This window comes from Rhea pennata, chromosome 31 (assembly GCF_028389875.1).
Source record: "Rhea pennata isolate bPtePen1 chromosome 31, bPtePen1.pri, whole genome shotgun sequence".
In the NCBI taxonomy this organism is placed as follows: Eukaryota; Metazoa; Chordata; class Aves; order Rheiformes; family Rheidae; genus Rhea; species Rhea pennata.
In genome coordinates, this window is record NC_084693.1 from 1,896,851 (window position 1) to 1,915,294 (window position 18,444).

The window sequence follows — 18,444 nt, forward strand, 5'->3', positions numbered from 1 at the left end:
GGACCCCAACCTCACCTGGCTGCGTGCGGGCGCCGGCGTCGCCCTCGGCGCCGAGGCCGGAGGCGAGACGGTCCTCGCCGGCGCCTGCTCTCACTGCTCCTCCTCCGCCTCCTCCTCGGGGAGCTTCTTGCGGCTGAAGAAGCCCAGCTGGGGCGAGAGGGCGAGGATGGAGGCGAGGAAGGGCGGCGGGGCGCCGCGGCCAAGCCAAGGCCCGCTCTCACCTTCCAGAGGCCGAAGACGATCAGCGCCAGCAGGAGCAGCCCCCCGACGATGCTGCCCACCAGGATCCAGAGCGAGACGGGGACCCGCTTGGGCTGCAGGATTTCGAGCACCGTCTGCGGGGGGGAAGAAGAAGAAGGAGGAGGAGGAGGTGGAGGAGGAGGCAGCGGGGAGCGCGGCGGAGGGAAGCCCCCGGCCCCGCTCCTACCTCGCGCCGCCGCGCCGTCCGCTCCAGGAGCAGCGGGCTGCTGGCGGGCGCCAGCAGCGAGACGGTGCTGATGATTTTCACGCTCCTGAAGCGAGCCTGGGGGGGGGGGGGACAGAGCGGCGCGGTGAGCAGCGGGTGCCCGAGCCCTCCTGCCGGGACCGCGGCCGGGGCCGGGAGAGCGGCGGGCGCCGCGGCGCTGCTCACCGCGCGGAAGAAGGCGTCGTGCACGGCGCGGAGGACGTGGACGGAGACGTCGCCGCCGCGCTCCAGCCGCCCCAGCTCGCAGCTCAGCACCTGGCACCCGGCGTTGCTGCAGTTCTGCCGGCGAAGAGACGGTGCAGCGAAGGAGACGGGGACGTGGGGTGTGTGTCCCCCCCCCCCCCCCCCGGCCCGTGCCCGTCCGGCGGGGCGTGGGGCGCCCTCGCCGCGCTCACCAGCCTCTCCACGCGCAGCAGGTCCTCGGGGTGCACGGGGACCGCGGCGGGCGCCCGCGGCTCCTCGCCCGGGGCGCGCAGCACGCAGCTCGCCTGGCCGCAGCGGGGAGAGGAGCCGGGCTCAGCGCCGGGGGCTGCGGCCACAGCCTCTCCCCCACCTCCTCCTCCTCCTCCTCCTCCAAGGCCCCGGCTTGAGGCCACGGTGAGGGACTCACGTTGTCGGCGATGACGCGGGTGACGGAGAGGAAGGCGGCGCCGCGGTAGCCGAGCGCCGGCAGGGCCATGCGGAGGGTGAGGTTTCGCACCGGGTAGCAGCCCAAGTTCTGGACCTGGGTGAAAAGCGGGATGAGCCGGGACTGGAGGGACCCAGGTGTCCGGGGATCCCTTCCCCCCCCCTCACCCCTTACCTTGACCGTGGTCTTGAATTCGGGCCCGGGGCCGTGGGGGAAGGCGCCGGGCGGACGCACCTCGTAGCGGTGCAGGTTGGCGTCGCTGCGGGGGCGAGAGCGGGGTGGGAGCCGGCCCCGGCGCCATCCTGCGCCCGGCGCTGCCCCCGGCCCCGGCCCTACCTGGAGAGGAAGAGGTCGGGCTCGTAGCGGATGGCGGCGGCGAGCTGCACCGCGTTGTCGTGCAGCGTGGCGTTGGCCTCGGCGCTGTCGCTGCGGGACGGAGAGGGACCGCGGGGAGCCCAGGGCGCGTGCACGCGTGTGCACCGGGCCCCCTCGTGCACCCCGGTGTACACGCGTGTGCACTGGGCCCCCTCGTGCACCCCGGTGTACACGGGCACCCGCTGGGCCCCCTCGTGCACCCTCATGTGCACGGGCACCCGCTGAGCCCCCTCGTGCCCCGCGCTGCAGCTCCCTCCCTCACTTACCTGCCGGCCACGAGCTCGACCTCGGCTTGGTCGAGCAGGACGGAGCAGCTGAACTCGAACTCCAGGGTGAAGGTGACCTGGGTGGGGGGGGGGGTGAGACGGCCCCGTGAGCGGGGCGAGACGCAGCCGCGAGCGGGGCCGGCGCGGGGTCCCGGCCGCCCACCTTGGCCAGCGAGCGGAAGACGGGGTAGCCGACGCTGCAGAGGCGGCCGTGTCCCGCCAGCGCCGTGCACTCCAGCTTCACCTGGCTCTTGTCCTGCGGGGGGGGGGGTGGTGGTGGAGGAGAGGACCCATGGGGAGGTGAGGTGGACCCCAAGTCTGGGGTGGGACAGGATGGGACGAGGGTGGCCCCATACCTGGAGCGCAAGGCTGGAGAAGTGCAGGTTCCTGGAGAAGCGGAGCTGCAGGCTGGTGTTGTAGGCGTTCTCCTTCTTGTTCTCCAGGGCCACGTCCACCACCACCTTCCTCCTGCCCTTGCGGAGGACGTGGGGGCTCTGCCTGCGGCGGGAGGCTCGTTACGGCCCCGGAGCAGGGCTCGGACCGCGGCCGCCGCGCAGAGCCCCAGGCTCCTACCTGGAGCCCGTGATGTCCATGCTCGCCCGGAGCACCAGGTCCGTGACGCACTCGTCATCGTCGCCGCAGTCCTTGAAGAAGGGGATCTGGAAGGAGCCGGGGAGGGGTGACGGGGTGGCCGCTTGGGACGCCGGGTCCGCACGCTCCCCCGGCTCCATCCTCCCCGCGTCGGACGGGGCCGTCCCAGCACCCACCAGTTTCCGCACGGTGGTGGGAGAGTTCTCATCCAGCACGGGGCCCGGGGCGGATTCGGCCAGGCCCAACGTCACGGTGAAGTTGAGGGGTCTCAGATAGTCCGTGGTGTCCTGGGCGCGGCAAAGGGCTCCCGGTTAGTCCTAGCGCTGCCGGATCGGCGGAGGCAGGAGCCCCTCGGGCTGCCGCAGCAGGACCCGCCGCGGCTGCGGGAGGGACCCAGCTCGGCCACGAGGGACGAACGCGGGGTGGCCGTCAGCCCGGGCTCACCAGGACGTGGAAGGGGAACCGGACGCAGCTCTGCCGCCCCAGCGAGAGCTCGAGCCGCTTCTGCAGGAGGCGCCGGGCCGAGGAGTCGAAGGCGGCCCGGGCGCCCGGCGTCCGCTCCTCCAGGGACACGTTGTACTGGAGATCTGCGAGGGGGTGAGGGCCGGGGGGGGGGGGGTCCAACCGAGTGTCCCGTGCAGCTGAGGGATGCTCAGGGACATCCCAGGGGACACCCTGGGGATGCTCGGGGACACCACTAGGGGTTAGCCCCCCCCAGGGATGCTTGGAGGACACCTGGGGATGCTTGGAGGACATCCCAGAGGACACCCCAGGGATGCTTGGAGGACACCCTGGGGATGCTCGGGGACATCCGAGGGGACACCCCAGGGATGCTTGGAGGACATCCCAGGGGACACCCCAGGAATGCTCAGGGACATCCCAGGGGACACCCCAGGGATGCTTGGAGGACACCTGGGGATGCTTGGAGGACATCCCAGAGGACATCCCAGGGATGCTTGGAGGACACCTGGGGATGCTTGGAGGACATCCCAGAGGACACCCCGGGGATGCTTGGAGGACACCCAGGGGATGCTTGGAGGACATCCCAGGGGACACCCCAGGGATGCTTGGAGGACACCCTGGGGACACCCCAGGGATGCTTGGAGGACACCCTGGGGATGCTTGGAGGACATCCCAGGGGACACCCCAGGGATGCTTGGAGGACACCCAGGGGATGCTTGGAGGACACCCTGGGGATGCTCGGGGTCCGGGAGCCCAGGACCCCCCCCCCAGCCGATGGCACTCACCGATGTCCCTGTCCCAGCGGCCCCGGGCTCGCGTCCCGGCCCGGAAGCAGACCTTGGCGCGGAGGCAGACGGCGTCGGCGCCGCCCCGCTGGCAGTTCTTCTGGACGACGCTGATGGCCGGCGGCTCCACCGTCAGCGACGCGTTGACCTGGATGATCCGGCGGGAGCTGGCGGCGGGAGCCGGGCGGGGGGGGGGGTCAGAGCGGCGGGGAAACGGCGGCGGCCGAGGCCGCGCGGAGCCGCCGCCGCCGCCTCCGCCGGGTGCCGGGCGCTCACCGCAGGACCACGGCCGCCCCCTGCGCCCCCACGGCCAGGTCCACCAGCCCGTCGCCGTCCAGGTCCATCCGCCCGTCCAGGCTGCGCCCGAAATAGCTGAGGCTCTGGCTCAGCGCCGCGGCCTCGATGCGCTGGGGAGGCGACAGCGGGAGGGAGCGTTGTGGCTTCTCCGCTGTCTCGTATAAGGTTGTGCTCGCAGGGTGACCGGCCCCGGGGGAGGCTGATGCTGCCACCGAGACCCCCGGGGATGCCCCATCCCCGTCTCTCACCTGCTTGTAGTGGGGCAGGAGGGCGCCCGGGGCGCCGTGGTAGACGTACACGGTGCCGCGGTGGCCGTCCTCCAGCGGTGCCCCCACCAGCACGTCGTTGAAGCCGTCGTGGTTGAGGTCCGGCACGGCGGCCAGGGCGTAGCCGAAGCGGGAGTCCTGCGGCTTCTTGTCGGCGTGCAGCGTCCCGGCGGGGGCCAGGAGCCGCTGGGGGCACGGAGGGGCCCTGGGTACCCCATGCCCCCCCCTCCGCCCCTAACGCATCCCTCCCGTGGCCCCACATCCCTGCGTGCCCCCCCTGCACCCGATGCGCCCCCCCCACCACACTGCCGTGCATCCCCGGCCCTGCAGCGTCCCCCCCGACCTGGCCGTGTCCCTCCAGTCCCATCAAGCCCCTCCTGACCCTGCCACATCCCCCCGACCCCACCACGTACCCCGGCTCACCGTGCCGCACCCCGACTCCACCACGCCTCCCCAGGCCCGCTGCGTCCCCCCAATTCTGCTGTGCACCCTGATCCCGCTGCGTGCCCCTGACCCCACCATGCACCCCAATCCCGCTGCATGCTCTTGGCCTTGCCACGCACCCCAATCCTGCTGTGTCAACCCCGATCCCGCTGCATGCCCCTGACCCCACCATGCACCCCGATCCCACTGCATGCTCTTGGCCTTGCCACACACCCCAATCCCGCTGTGTGCACCCCGATCCCGCTGCACGTACCCCAATCCCACTGCATGCCCCTGACCCTGCCACGCACCCCAATCCCACTGTGTGCACCTCAATCCCGCTGCACGTACCCCAATCCCGCTGCATGCCCCTGACCCCACCATGCACCCCGATCCCACTGCATGCTCCTGGCCTTGCCATGCACCCCAATCCCGCTGTGTGCACCCCGATCCCGCTGCATGCTCCTGGCCTTGCCACGCACCCCAATCCCGCTGTGTGCACCCCGATCCCTCTGCATGCTCCTGGCCTTGCCACGCACCCCAATCCCGCTGTGTGCACCCCGATCCCGCTGCATGCTCCTGGCCTTGCCATGCACCCCAATCCCGCTGTGTGCACCCCGATCCCGCTGCATGCTCCTGGCCTTGCCACGCACCCCAATCCCGCTGTGTGCACCCCGATCCCTCTGCATGCTCCTGGCCTTGCCACGCACCCCAATCCCGCTGTGTGCACCCCGATCCCTCTGCATGCTCCTGGCCTTGCCACGCACCCCAATCCCGCTGTGTGCACCCCGATCCCGCTGCATGCTCCTGGCCTTGCCACGCACCCCAATCCCGCTGTGTGCACCCCGATCCCTCTGCATGCTCCTGGCCTTGCCATGCACCCCAATCCCGCTGTGTGCACCCCGATCCCTCTGCATGCTCCTGGCCTTGCCATGCACCCCGATCCCGCTGCATCCCCCGGCGCCCCGCACCTGCCCCACTCGGTAGACGTAAACGCGGCCGGTCTCCTTGCTCTGGGCGCCCAGGTACATGGGGGCGGCCACGAGCAGCACGTCGGTGGCCCCGTCGCCGTCCGCGTCCAGGGCGCACACCTCGCTGCCGAAGTAGGAGCCGATCTGCGGGGCGGCGGGAGCGTGAGGCCGGGCGGGCGCCGCCGGCCGGGACCCCCCCCCCCCCCCCCCGCCCGGACCTACCTGCTCACCCACCAGCGCCTGGGCCACCGCCACGTCCCCCGCGGCGCCCAGCTCGAAGACGATCACCTTGCCCTTGTGCTGGAAGCGAGGGGCCCCGGCCACGTAGAGGCGCTTCCCGCCGCGCAGCCGGAGCGAGGACACGGCGTAGCCTGGCACCGGGAGCGCCCGGCCGCGGAAAGGGCGCTCGGAGTTTTTAGGTAGCAAAAGTCCCGCGACGGACGGGCCCCCCCCCCCACCCCAACCTCGGCCACCCTGCGTCCCCCGGGCGCCGAGCGTCCCGGTCTGCCCCACGTCCCCGAGCATCCTGATCCGCCCCAGACCCCTACGTCCTGGAGCATCCCGGTCCACCCCACGTCCCCAAGGTGCCAAGCATCTCGGTCTGCCCCACATCCCCGAGCATCCTGGTCTGCTCCACATCCCCAAGCATCCTGATCCACCCCAGATCCCCATGTCCCGGAGCATCCCAGTCTGCCCCACGTCCCTGAGCATCCCGGTTTGCCCCACGTCCCCAAGGTGCCAAGTGTCCTGGTCTGCCCTGCATCCCTGAGCATCCCGGTTTGCCCCATGTCCCTGAGCATCCCAGTCTGCCCTGCATCCCCATGTCCCTGAGCATCCCAGTCTGCCCCACTTCCCCGTGTCCCCAGGCATCCCAGTCTGCCCCACATCCCCAACCATCCCAGTCTGCCTGCATCCCCGAGCATCCCGGTCCACCCCATGTCCCAAGCATCCCAGTCTGCCCCACGCCCCTGAGCATCCTGCTCCACCCCATATCCCCAAGCATCCCGGTCCACCCCGCATCCCTCAGGGTGCCGAGCCCCCCAGCTCGCCCCGCGCCCCTCGGGCGGGATCCCCCCTACCCAGATAAGCAGCGTGATTCTTCAGCTCCAGCGGGAACTCCTCCTCGAAGGCTTTCCGCGGGGGGACGATGCGGCCGCCGCGGCCCTCCTTGAGCACGGCGCCGTCCCAGTCGTAGGCTCCGACCATGCCGAAAAGGATGCCGTCCTGGGGGGGAGGAGGGGGGAAGGAGAGCGGGGGCATGGGGCTGCGCCGGCGGCTCCCCACGCCTCGCCGGCTCCCCAGGCCAGCGGCCGCCTTCCCGCGGCTTTGGCAGCACCGGGGCTGGATTTCGCCCCGGTGCAAAGCGCGGCGCCGGCCGGGCGCCGTCTCCTCACCTCCAGGAGGTGGGTGGAGAAGCCGATCTGGGACATCTCCAGCTGGAAGGAGCTGGCGTTGTTGCCGCGGGTCCCTGGGGAGCGGAGAGCGAGGCGTCACCGCGGCCGCCCGGCCCCGCCGCCGCCGCCGCCGAGCCCCCCGCGGGGCGGCACCTTCGAGGCTGAAGATGCGGTCGCCCAGCGCGTCCACGATGTCATTGAGGGCGGCCTCGTCGGTGACGTTGAAGAAATACTTCTCGTCGGGGTCGCTGGCGATGGACTTGATCTCGCGGATGAAGTCCTCGGGGTCCTGCTGCCGCCGGAGGTAGTGGCCCAGCACCTGGGGCGCGGGGGACGGAGCGGGACGTGAGCCGGCCGCCGCGGGGAGCCCGGGGCGGCCCATCCGTCCGTCCGTCCGCCGGCTCACCGCGATGGCGTAGCGGGTGACATTGCGCTTGTCGCACTCCTCCAAGGCGGCGGGCAGCTCGTCGCCGTCGTGCGACTCGCCGTCCGTCACCACGATCATGAGCCTGGCGGCGTCCCGCCGGCCGCCCCGCTCGGGGCTGAAGGCTTCGGTGCTGCCGGGAGGCGCGGGATGCCGGTGACGGCACCGCCGGCGCCGCCGGGGTGCTGCCCCCCCCCCCCCCCCCAGACCCGGCGCGGCGGCTCCTACCAGGCGCGGCGGACGGCGAAGGCGGTGCGCGTCTCGCGGCCCTCCTGCCGGCTCAGGTTCCTGGCAGCCTCGACCACCTCCCGCGCCGTGCGGTACTGGCCCAGCGTCCACTCGTGCACCGCGCGCTCCCCGTACTGCAGCACCCCGACCTGCCGGAGCGACGGGGCGCTCAGCGCCCGGAGCCTCCGCGCAGCCCGGCTGCCTCGGTTTCCCCTCCCGTCCGGGGCTGGGGGATGCCGGCTCACCTGGATCTGGCCGGGCCCGATGAAGAACTTGCTGAGGACGTTGCTGAGGAAGTTCTGCACCTCGTACCAGGGGTAGATGCTGTTGGAGCCGTCCAGCACGATGACGATGTCCATGTAGGTGGAGCAGCCTGCGGAGGCGGCGGCGGTGGGGACGCCGTCCGTCTGTCCGTCCGTCCATCCCTTGTGCCGTCCCCCTCACCCACCCCCAAACTCACGCTGGGCCGTGGGCGCCAACGTCTCCACGGGCCGCAGGTCGCCGTCCAGCCGGGTGCAGACGCCGGTGCTGAAGACGGAGGTGCCGCACTCCTGGGACCAGAGCGGGGCGCAGGCCTGCGGAGAAAGCGGGAAAAAGCCCCGTTCAGAGGAGGAGGAGGAGGAGGAAGGTGTGGGGGGGTATTTCTGCCTCGGTTTCCCGTGCCCGTGCCCCCGAGCGCTCACCACGAAGCCGCCGTCAGGGCCCTCCAGCAGGGTCATGCCGAAATGCATGTTTTTGGCGGGGAGGGGGACGCGCTGCAGGGCTGCGTCGCCTCCAGCCGGGCGCCGGGACGGAGCGCGGGAAAAAAAGCCGGAGCGACGCGGAGACGGAGAGACACAAGAGGGGGCAGGGGAAAGGGGAGAGGGAGAGGGAGGGCCGGCGGGGGTCAGCGCCGCGGCGGCGCCCCCTGCGCCCCCCAGGCCCCCCCCCCCCGCGCCCTTACCCAAGTTGGCTTTGGCGCACGTGCCGTTGGCGGCTCCCACGAGGCACTTGTAGACGTCGCCGCGGCGGTCGCCGGCCGGCCCGTCCCAGGGGGCTCCCACCAGCAGCCTGCACGGACCCGGCGTCACCGGGACCGGGGTGGAAGGAAGGGACCGGGGCGGGGGGCGGGGGACACCCCCGGCACCCCCCAGCCCATTGCATCCCGTCCCATCTGCACGAAGCCTCTCCCGCCGCTACCTACCTCGGTTTCCCCTCCCTACCTCGGGTGCCCTCCCCATCCCGGGTTCCCCTCCCTGCCTCAGTTTCCCCTCCCCGCCCCGGGTTCCCTCCCGGCCCCGGGTTCCCCTCCCTGCCTCAGTTTCCCCTCCCTGCCTCGATTTCCCCTCCCCGCCCCGGGTTGCCCTCCCTGCCTCAGTTTCCCCTCCTGGCCCCGGGTCCCCCCCCCCCCCCCGGCCCCGGGCTCCCCTCACCATTTGCGCCCGCCGGCCGCCCGCTGCAGCACCTTGTAGCCGAACTGAGCCTCGGGCGGCCCCGGGAAGAGCCGGGGGCTGCTCACGTCGACGTTGAAGGCGGCGCAGAGCCCTGCGGAGACGGCGAGCCCTGAGCCCCGGCACCCGCCGTCCCGCACCCTCCTCCTCTTCCTCCCGCCCCGCTCCGCCGCCTCCCCCCCCCTCCAACCGCGCCCCCCCCCCCCCCCCCCCAGCCGCAGAAACCGGCTGTTTCGCTGCTTTTCCCAGCAAAGCCCCAAACCGCAAGCGATTCCCGGAGGCGGCTCGTCCCGCCCGGCGAAGCCCCTCGAGCGCCGGCGTTTCGGCGCTGCCCGCTTCCCTGCTGGGGGGGGGCGGGGGGGGAAAGCAGCAAAAGCACGGGGAAAATAATGATAATAATAAAAATAAGCCCGCGGGGGCCGGGCTGAACCCCCAGGTTGCCTCCGCGGGGCACAAATCACTGCCCGGCACTCCGGCCGCGGGGCCCGCGCCCCATCTCCCGGTGCTGCAGCCTCGGCTCCGCTAATTAGCGGATTAATTAAGGCGGCAGAGCGCCGGGGGTGGCTGGCTGGCTGGCGGAGGCCGCGTCCCCAGCACAGCGGCTGCTCTGTCCCCGCTAGACCGCAGGGGACCCGGCCCCGCAATTAGGCAGGGCGGCGCTGGGCATGGCCCGGGCTCCCCCGCCGCAGCCCCCCCCTCGGCGTATTTTGGGAAGCGCCAATTAGATGGGAGGGGAAAGGCCGAAACGGGAGGAAAACGGCTCTTTTCGGATTCGCGGCACGGCCCTGGCCGGCGGCCGAGACGGCGGCCCGACCCCCCCCCACCCCCCCCGCCTCGCACAGCGGCTGCCGCCCCCGGGGTCCCCTCTGCCCCGCGGCGATGCCGGGTGAAGCGCCTAAAACCCGGGTGCTGAGCACCACCCGCGAGTGGGGGTGCGTGGGGCCGCTTGGTGCCCCCCGTTTGGGGGGGGAACGGCAGCTTTTCTGGCTTCTTAAAAAAGAAAGTAAGTGCAAACGCGCTGCACCCGCCAGCCCCGATTCCCCGGAGGAGAAGCTGCGAGCGGGGAAACCGAGGCACGAGGCGGCGGGGGGACGGACGCCGGCCGGGGTGGAAACGCGGCCGGGGTGGGTTTTGCCAGACTGCTTCGTCTTTGGAAAAAGAGGGGGAAAATCCATACGGGGCAGCCGGCGGCGTGTCCGGAGAGCAGCGCAGGCGGCAAAGGCGCTTCCAGCTGGGCCCCAGGGGCCAGCGCACCCCTTCCGAAGGGGGAAGGGGAGGGTGGAAAAACCTTTTAATCTCTCTTTTTTTTTTTATTTTTCCCCCTTCCAACTGGGGAATTTTCCATTAAAAATTTTCCTCCGGAAGCTTCAGTTCCTATTTTATAGGGTTTGAGCCGATGCCGGCTGCGGGGTCCCCGGCCGCCTCCGTCGCTCTGCCCTGCTCCGTGGGAACCGGCCGAAAACGATCCAGGAAGGGGTGAGGGCAAAAAAACAGGTGTTTCCCCCCAAAAAATATCACAGGCTCGGGCCCCTCCGAGCTGCCCGCGCGGGTATTCACGCGCCGCTGAGCCGCCGGTTAATCGCTACCCGGCTGCCCGGGGCTCCGGTCGTGCGGGATTAAGCGGGTTATCCTTTGGGTCGCCCTTTGGAGCGCCCGGCTCGAGCGCCAGCCCCTTTTTCCGTACGCCCCGCAGAGATATTTTCCATGGGCCGAGCACCGGCCTGGGGACGCCGAAAGCCCCCCAAACACCCCACGCTGCAGAAAACAGCCCCAAATAACAGCAATAATAATAATAATTAACAATAATAATAAAGCAAGAGCGGCTCCCTCTCCTAAATCCCCCCGTAACGCCGCGGCCACGCCAGCATCGCCCCGCCAGCGTTTGCAGGATTTCATCCAGCCCCCATCCTGCTTTTTTCCCATTTTTTTCCCCTTTTTTCCCTGATCCCCCCCCCAACGGGGACGGCCGTACCTGGGAGCAGCAGGAGCATGAGGAGCAGGCGCCAGCGCCCGCTGCCCGCCATGGCCCCGCCGCGGTGCCGCCGGCGCCGGGCATCGGCCGGACGTGCGCGGCGCCCGCCTCAAAGGTTACTCTGTCTCCGGCGCGGGACGCACCGCTCGGGAGCACTTTTTTAAATTATTTTTTTATTTTTTTTTCCTCCTCCTTCATCTTCCAGGCGTTGCAATTGGCTGCTAAAAATAACTGGCCAGGCTGGGCCGGGCTTTGATTTATTTTTTATTTTTTTTGGGGGGGAAGGAAGGAGTTGGGGGGGGGAAAGAGGTAAAGTGGTGAAAACGGTGAGAAAGGAGAGGGAAGGCTGCAGCCCCCCCAGACGCCCTTTGGGGCCGCCAAGCCCCTGGCAAGCGCCTCCAGAATGGGCTTTTTCCCTTTTCCTGGCAAAAAAAAAAAAGCCTCCGTGCTGGAGCGCACCATGCCAGGGGCAGCGCCCAGATGCCTGGGGGGGGGACAGATTAAAGCATCACCTCGGGGATCGGAGGGGATTTGGGGTGACCCTGCAGTGGGCTGGTGGCGTTTGCCGCTGCCCGGAGCTGGCCAGGTGGCAAAATCCCTCGGCCAGGGGATGGGACACATCTGCTGGGTGACACTGCCACCTCCCGGATGGCCGGAGATGCCGGGGGGACCTCGGAGAGGCCCCGTCCCACCCGGGCCCCCGTCCCGCTGCCGAGCCGAAGGAGCAGAGGCGGGTTAGAAAACGGTCACTTTTATCAAATAAAGGCAGCGACAGGCTGCACGGTGGAGGCCACGCCATGGCCGAGGTCCTCTGGGGGCTCGTGGGAGGCAAAACGAGCAAATTTTGCAATAATTCCCCAATTTGGTGCGCGGGGCAGCGCAAGCGGCGGTGCAGCAGCCTCCTGCTCCCCAGGAAAACGAGGCAGCGGGCTGGGAGCAGGCGTCCCACCGCGGCGAGGCCGGAGGTGCCTCCGCGTGGGGGGAGAACTCGGGGTTGAAGCTGTGTGGTGGGACTGTCCATGTTCATGGTGTCCCTGGTGGTGATGTCCATGGTGGTGGCATCCACAGTGGTAGCATCTACAGTGGTGCTACCCACAGCGGTGGCATCTATGCTGGTAGTGTTCTTGGTGTTGTCCATGGTGGTGGTGTCCACAATGGTGACACCCACAGTTGTGGTGTCCATGGTGGTGGTGTCCGCGGTGTCATCCACGGTGGCGGTGTCCACGGTGGCGGTGTCCATGGTGGTGGTGGCCACGGTGGTGGTGGCCACAGCCGTCTCCGCCTTGCTATCCCTGGGACTGCCAGCAGGTTGTGGAGCTACATCCAGAAGAAGGGCTGGTGGCTGGGCTTGGGGGGCCACTCCAGGTACATCCTGGAGCCCAGCGTCTTCCAGAGCCAGGAAAACCTCCTGGGCAAACCACGGGCACCGATGGGCTCCACCACCACCGGGACGACGTCCTCGGAGCCCGGCCCCACGGCCCGCCGATGGGCGAAGCGGCGCTCGTGGTTGCACCGCTCGCTTTCGACGAAGCTGGGGGGGTCAGCGCGGGGCAGCCGGCGGCCGCACCGCTGGTCGCCCCCACGCAACTGAAAAAGAATCGCAAGGAGCGGGGAGAAAAAGCAGCCCCCGAATCGCCGATACTGCGGGAGCCGGCGCCGACGGGGCCCCGCGGGATGTGGACGGGTAACTCCGTGCGTAGGGACTTGGGGATCCCGGGGGATTTGGGAGACCAGTCCCAGGGAGCCCAGGGACCAGATCCTGTAGGATTTTAGGGACCAGAGCTGAGGCTTGGGGACCAGCAAGCAAAAATGCCCCCGAGCCCCCCCGTGCTCCCCCAGCCCAGGCGTTTGGGGCATCCTGGCACAGCAGACAGCTGTGAAACATCAGATTTAGCTTCTTTCGCTTTCCTTTTCTTGTGTTTTTTTCTTTCCCCAGATCCGAACTTGAGTTTTGCACAGACAGGAAGCCCGAGAAGCTTCGTCCCTCCGCGGTTGGGAGGTTTTTGGCTGAAAAGCCTGGCATTTTAGCAGCAGAGGGGAAGAAACAGGAAACACGAGGAGGAAAACAGATCGGAAGCCTGCGAAACGCAGCCGGAGCAGAAAACCTCCCCGGCTCCGGCAGCGCCGCGAGGTTTGCGTGCGGTCGGGTCCGGCGAGAGCGGCCGCGTCCCCCAGCCGCCGCGGCGCCCTGGGGTCCCGCTGACCGGCAGGATCCAGCCCTCGGCCCCAGCTTTCCTGCCTGCCCCGGGTGTGGGGTGGGCAGATGCGGGGACGCGGGGGCAGCCGGGCGGCCCCACGGCCGGGCGAGCTGCCGCGGACGCCGGCTCCCAGCACCGGACCCTGCAGTCGCTTTTGCAGCCGAGGGAATCGGCCGCTTCTGCCGCAGACCTGCCCGGGGACCCCGCCGCCGCTGGCGGGACCCTGCTTCCCCCACGCAGCCCTCGGGCTGCCGCGAGTTTGGCGGGGCTCAGCTCGGCCGCGAGCCCGGCAGCGGTGGTGGGGGAAACGTCTCAGGCCCAGCAGCCCCCCCCCCCCAAATCCCGCAGGACCGTGGCCGAGCCCTTTCCCTGCTGGGGAAGGGGCAGACGCCAGCCGAAGCCTGGAAACCAGCCAGGAAGGCGGACGGCTTTGCTAAGCCCCTCTCCTTGCGCACGAGAAACGAGCCCTGGCTAAAATCCGGAGAGAGCTGCCGTTTGACGGGCAACGTTTGGTAAGTTATGGGGGCAGAGGGGCCAGGACGAGGCGTGGGACACCACCTCCAAGCAGTCGGGGGGGCCACCCGGGTGCCAGGGCATGGTGGGGGGGAAGCAGGAGCACCCCAGGCAGCGCTGCGCATCTGTCAGCACTACTCGGACGTTGGTTTGCCTCTGGGCACCGGCATGGGCTGGATCCCTAGAGACTCCCCAGCACCTCCACGCTCGTGTTGCTCCACTACCGCTCCACTAACTCCTCACGGAGCCGCCCTGCTTTTCCCGGCACCTGCAACCGGAGCGTTTGCCCTCCCCGCACTTGGCCTCGGGTCGCGATTTAACTCAGCCGAGCCCAACCCCCAGCAGCGGGATGGGTTCGCTGGTTTTGGATTGAAACCCGATCGCGCAAGCGGCGTCCGCAGATCCCTCTGGGAGAGGAGCCACATTCCTGTGCCTGGGAGCGTGGCACCTGCAGCCACCCCTTCCCGGAGGCTCCCGGGCGCTGCAAGCTCGGCCCGAGGCGGCGCGGGGATGGAGAGCTCGGCCCAAAGCACGTGGGGGTATACGCGTCGCCTCGGCGGCCTGTGCCAGCCCGGAGCAGCCCAGGAGGAGAGCAGCTGCCCCGGTGCAGACACGCATCCCCAGGCAGACGCATCTACGAGATCATTAAGGCACAGGAAGACAGAGACGCCTCAGCAGTTTGGCTTTAATAATTAGCTCTGCAAACTGCCACACACTGTGATTAGTGCAGGTGCCTATTTACAGTACAGTACTTACACACGACCAACAAGGAGCAGGAGAGGCCTCACAGCTCTCTGCTGTACTTTTCAACCCTCCCACCGCCAAGATTAAAATATTGCTCTAAAACATTAAAACCGCCGTGTTGACAGTGTGAAGAGGCTGCTAGCAGCCAAGCCTGGAAGCAGCAGGAGCGTGTCGGGAACAGACCCGCCCAGACGGTCACCTTCCGCCCTCGCAACTTCAATCTGCCTTCTCCAGGAGGGATCAAAGTCTCTGAGTGTGAGCGGAGCTTTCAGCAGAGCCCTTCCCCAGGAGCTGCGCTGAAGCAGCCTGAACGGGTGGCAGCTTTTGCCGGCCAATTCTGTGGGGCTGGGAGTAGGGAGGACCTCGCCCTGACTGTGTGCCAGCAACCCAAGATACCTTCCCTGACGGATTCAGTTTGTGGACACAAATGCAACCCAGTTCTGAGCAGCAGGGAAAAGAAAACCAGGTGCAAACTCTGGCACCAGGTCTGTCACCACTGCTTGGTTAAAAGCACAGGTACTTGCTCCTTCCCTTCCACGCTCCCTCCCAGGGACGGATGGAGGAACACAGCGCCCCTGCGTACAAACAACCGCAGACAAAGGGAGAAGGTCAGAGCTGCTGATTAAGTGAAATTCTTGTTAGAGCTGGGACAAACCCAAGACCTACACAAGCAGTGTAATCCAGCGCCACAGACACCTGGGAAAGATCGAATTTTGTGAGGCAGTGACACCAGCTCAGAGCAGAGTGGCTAGGAAAAAATCATCACAGAGAATCATAGTAGACTACTGAGCCACTTCCTCCCCAATTTATCACACTGTGGCAAAACTGCCACTAACAGGGACATCTGCAGCAGTCTGGAAGAGGTGCCCAGTGTCCCCAGTGGCCTTCTCTGGCCCAGGGTGGGCAGCAGCAGCAGAAGCTCCCTGCTGGCTGGCTCCAGGCTTAAAGAGCCTCCGGAGACAGAGGGAGATTATTTCACCCCTACCGGGGCTAGACGGGCTCTACAGGAAGAGGAGCCAAATTTAGGTCCGCCGAGTCTTTAGTGGCGCTGCAGGGAATGAGACGAGGTGGCTAGAGCAGGTCCCTGCGGGCCCCGACGCCATGAACTCCCTCCACCTTGCTCCCATCTCCAGAGCCTGGTTGACCCTTGGTGAAAGCAGCCAGGTGTGACATGAATGTGCAGCCACGCACAACAGGACCAAAACCGTCAGCTTCGTTGTGGCCCAGCCCCGGGAACGCCTCTGGGGTCTCCTAGTATCTGCCTGTAGCGGCTTCGACCCAGGGAGCCCCGAGGCAGGCTCCAGGGACAACTAAGGCTTCAGTTTGAGCCAGGGATGAAGGATGGTGAGGATGGAGAGGATGGAGGAGGTGAGGCCACAGAGCCCCACAAAGCCTGGGCCGGTCTTGTACAGCCCCAGCTTGTCCAAGGGGATGAAGAGGTCACAGGCATTTTTCACCACGTCCAGCAGCAGGGGAGGGTTGCTCCGAAGGACGTGGACCAGAAGCCGGAGCTGAACCTGCAGCCTCAGCCCCAGCTGCTGGAGGCCGTTGTCAGCCTGGAGCAAGCGCCCGTTCTCGCCGCCTTTCGCCCGCTTCCCGCCCGCCTCGCGCTCCATCAGGATCCGGATCTCATAGGCATCCCGACTCAGGTTCACGATGAGGGCAAAGAGATAATACCTGAAAGACAGGGAAGAGCAAGGGACGCAGAGTGGACAGACTGGGCAAACACGGGTGTCGGCGGCAACCTCTGTGGCACCGACAGCCTCCACCCGCTTCCCACAGGCTGTATGCAGAAATACGCCCCAAAACCCCGGCCCTGTCCGGAAGCAAGAGTGCAGGTTCTGCTGCCGAGGGGCTGCGATCGGCCAGGTGCCTGCCAGCTCCTGCTGCCCTCTGTAGCACAGCGGGAGAGGAAGGCAGGCTGCACTGGGACGCTGGGTAAAAGCAGACAGAGGGGGAACGGGCTGAGCGCTGCCGCTCTCTGGCAGGGCACGCTCACGGCTCGCCCAGCCCCACGCGGCCGGGCTGAGCTCTGACGGGACACCAGCTCCCCGGCGGGCAGATCCTGCCATTTGCGCAAGCCGCCTCACCTGAAGGACCTCTGGCTCCACTTCTCCTGGTCCACGCTGGGGACAAGGCCCGCCTTGCCGGCCCAGAGCACATTGTCGCAGGCGAAGTACATGGCCCTGTTCAGGTGGCCGAGGGTGATGCAGAAGCGCAGCACCATGTCCGAGAGGTGGATGGCTCGCTTGGCCGCCTCCAGCGCCTCGGCTGAGTTGCCTAGGCGCAGCACTGCGGGACACAGGCAGCATCAGACCGGGAAGGGGTAGGAAAGGGACGCCCGCACCACGCACCAGCGGCTCCCCGGGGCCGCCCCGCCGCGGAGGCCCCCACTCACGCTTGCGGCCCAGGCTGAGGTGAGCCTCCAGCTGCCGCAGCCCCTCCAGGACGCCGCCGCCTGCGCCGTTCCTCCGCAGCGCGTCGCCCGCCAGGGCACAGGCGTATTGGGCGGCCCTGCAAGACACGGCGCGGCCTGAGCGCCGGGCGCCCGCCGGGGCCCGCGCCGCCGCCCGCCCGCTGCCCCCCCGCCGCCCGCCCCGCACCTGAAGACGCGCTCCTTGGCCTGGCTCTGGGCGCTGAAGCGCACCCAGGTCTCCATGGCGCGGCCGCCCCCTCCCTCCGGCCCCGGCCCCGGCCGCGGCCCCGGCCCGTCGGCGGGCGGCGCGACGGAGCGAGCGCCGCAGCCACTTCCGGCGGCGCGACGGAAGCCGCCGCGGGTCACGCGGAACACGCGCGCGCACGCGGGGAGGGCGCGGCGCCACCTGGCGGCCGGCGGGGGCGCAGCGCGGCCCGGCGCCCCCCGGGCGCCGGCACCCCCCAAACCCGGGACCTCCCCAAGCCCTGGGGGTGCTCGAGCCCTGGGATCCCTGCAAATCTTGGGATCCCTCAAGCTCTGGGAGCCACCGGGCCCCGTGCCCCTCCTCCAAACCCTATGACCACCTGAGCTCCGGGATCCCTCTCCCGAGTTCTAGGATGCCCCAATCCCTCGGGATCGCCCACGGCTTGGGGTCTCCCAAGCCCTGGGATCCGCGACCTCTCGGGATCCCCAAGCCCTAGGAACCCCTCTAACCTACCCAAACCCAGGCACCTCCCCAAACCCGGGGACACCCCCAGCCCTGAGACCCCCAGATCGCTCCCCCTCCCCGCTCCCGCAGGAGAGGAGGAAGCCGAGCTGCCCCGGGGGCACCAGGCGCACGGCTCTTTCCCCTTCTGCACAGCCGCCTCCGGGCAAGGCCGCGCCTGGTGCCCCCTGTCCAGTGGGACAGGCCGAGCCCTGGCCGGGGGGAGCAAGGAGCCGCTCCCCGCCCGCCGGCAACACCAGCGTCCGACAACGGGCTGGCGGAGAAAGGGCGGCGTTTGGAGCTGGGACGAGAAGGGCCGCGAGGCTCCCACCGCCGGGCCGATCCCCCCGGCCATGCCGCAGGCCCCGCGGCCCTTCCCAGCATGCTTTGCCCTTGGCCGCACTCCCAGCAGCCTCCACGCGGCTCCCTCCCCACAATCCTCCGCGGGAAAACGGTCCCGAGTCGGGCGCTCGGCTGGGTGCGTCAGGCCACGCCCCTTTTTATCAAAACAGAGGCTGCGAATGGGCAATTACTAGGTCTCCGCCTCTATCTCTGCGAAGAGCTCTTTTATTGGTCACCTTTGCATTCCCCGCCCCTCTTTCTGACCAATAAAATCAAGGTTGTTATGTGAGGGGATGAGTCTCCGCCCCGGCCTCACTGTTTTACATGCGATTCGTTCTTTCCCCTGTCATTATCACCGGTCCTGCGGTGTGATTGGACAGATCTCCTGCAAGCCCCGCCGCCCCGCAGCGCCTCTCCTGGTTAATCTAGCTACGGATGGACTTTCCCCCCGCCCACCGAGTCCACCAGCAGCCGAGTTCTGATTGGGCGGCTCCCCTCGCCGTCCCCGCCCACCGCGCCGCTGCTGTGCTGCGGGATTGGCGGGCTG

At 68.5% G+C, this 18,444-nt stretch overlaps 2 protein-coding genes across 6 annotated transcripts; both read right to left on the minus strand.

The window, feature by feature from the left end:
• Positions 1–11,052, minus strand: ITGA10 (integrin subunit alpha 10). Of its 5 annotated transcripts, none has more exons than XM_062598137.1 (30): positions 10,979–11,052; positions 8,989–9,100; positions 8,520–8,626; positions 8,260–8,339; positions 8,037–8,151; positions 7,822–7,949; positions 7,577–7,725; positions 7,331–7,481; positions 7,078–7,243; positions 6,925–6,998; positions 6,610–6,754; positions 5,753–5,901; positions 5,531–5,674; positions 4,119–4,322; positions 3,850–3,980; positions 3,574–3,740; positions 2,771–2,913; positions 2,503–2,613; positions 2,309–2,394; positions 2,092–2,233; positions 1,899–1,991; positions 1,736–1,812; positions 1,431–1,520; positions 1,269–1,353; positions 1,077–1,190; positions 862–954; positions 632–745; positions 428–523; positions 222–335; positions 1–147 (listed from the first exon to the last, which is right to left on the minus strand). In XM_062598137.1, exons 1-30 carry the CDS (start codon positions 11,028–11,030, stop codon positions 91–93), a joined length of 3,489 nt encoding a protein of 1,162 aa, XP_062454121.1. In that variant the 5' UTR covers positions 11,031–11,052; the 3' UTR covers positions 1–90. The 5 variants fall into 5 exon arrangements, with proteins under 5 accessions (XP_062454121.1, XP_062454123.1, XP_062454122.1 ...); XM_062598139.1 differs by having other exon boundaries at positions 4,119–4,274; positions 8,260–8,348; XM_062598138.1 differs by having other exon boundaries at positions 222–314; positions 8,260–8,348.
• A 3,304-nt stretch (positions 11,053–14,356) lies between these two features.
• Positions 14,357–17,152, minus strand: PEX11B (peroxisomal biogenesis factor 11 beta). The gene is made up of 4 exons (XM_062597785.1): positions 17,037–17,152; positions 16,832–16,947; positions 16,524–16,725; positions 14,357–16,110 (listed from the first exon to the last, which is right to left on the minus strand). Exons 1-4 carry the CDS (start codon positions 17,090–17,092, stop codon positions 15,744–15,746), a joined length of 741 nt encoding a protein of 246 aa, XP_062453769.1. The 5' UTR covers positions 17,093–17,152; the 3' UTR covers positions 14,357–15,743.
• Between the last annotated feature and the right edge of the window lie 1,292 nt (positions 17,153–18,444).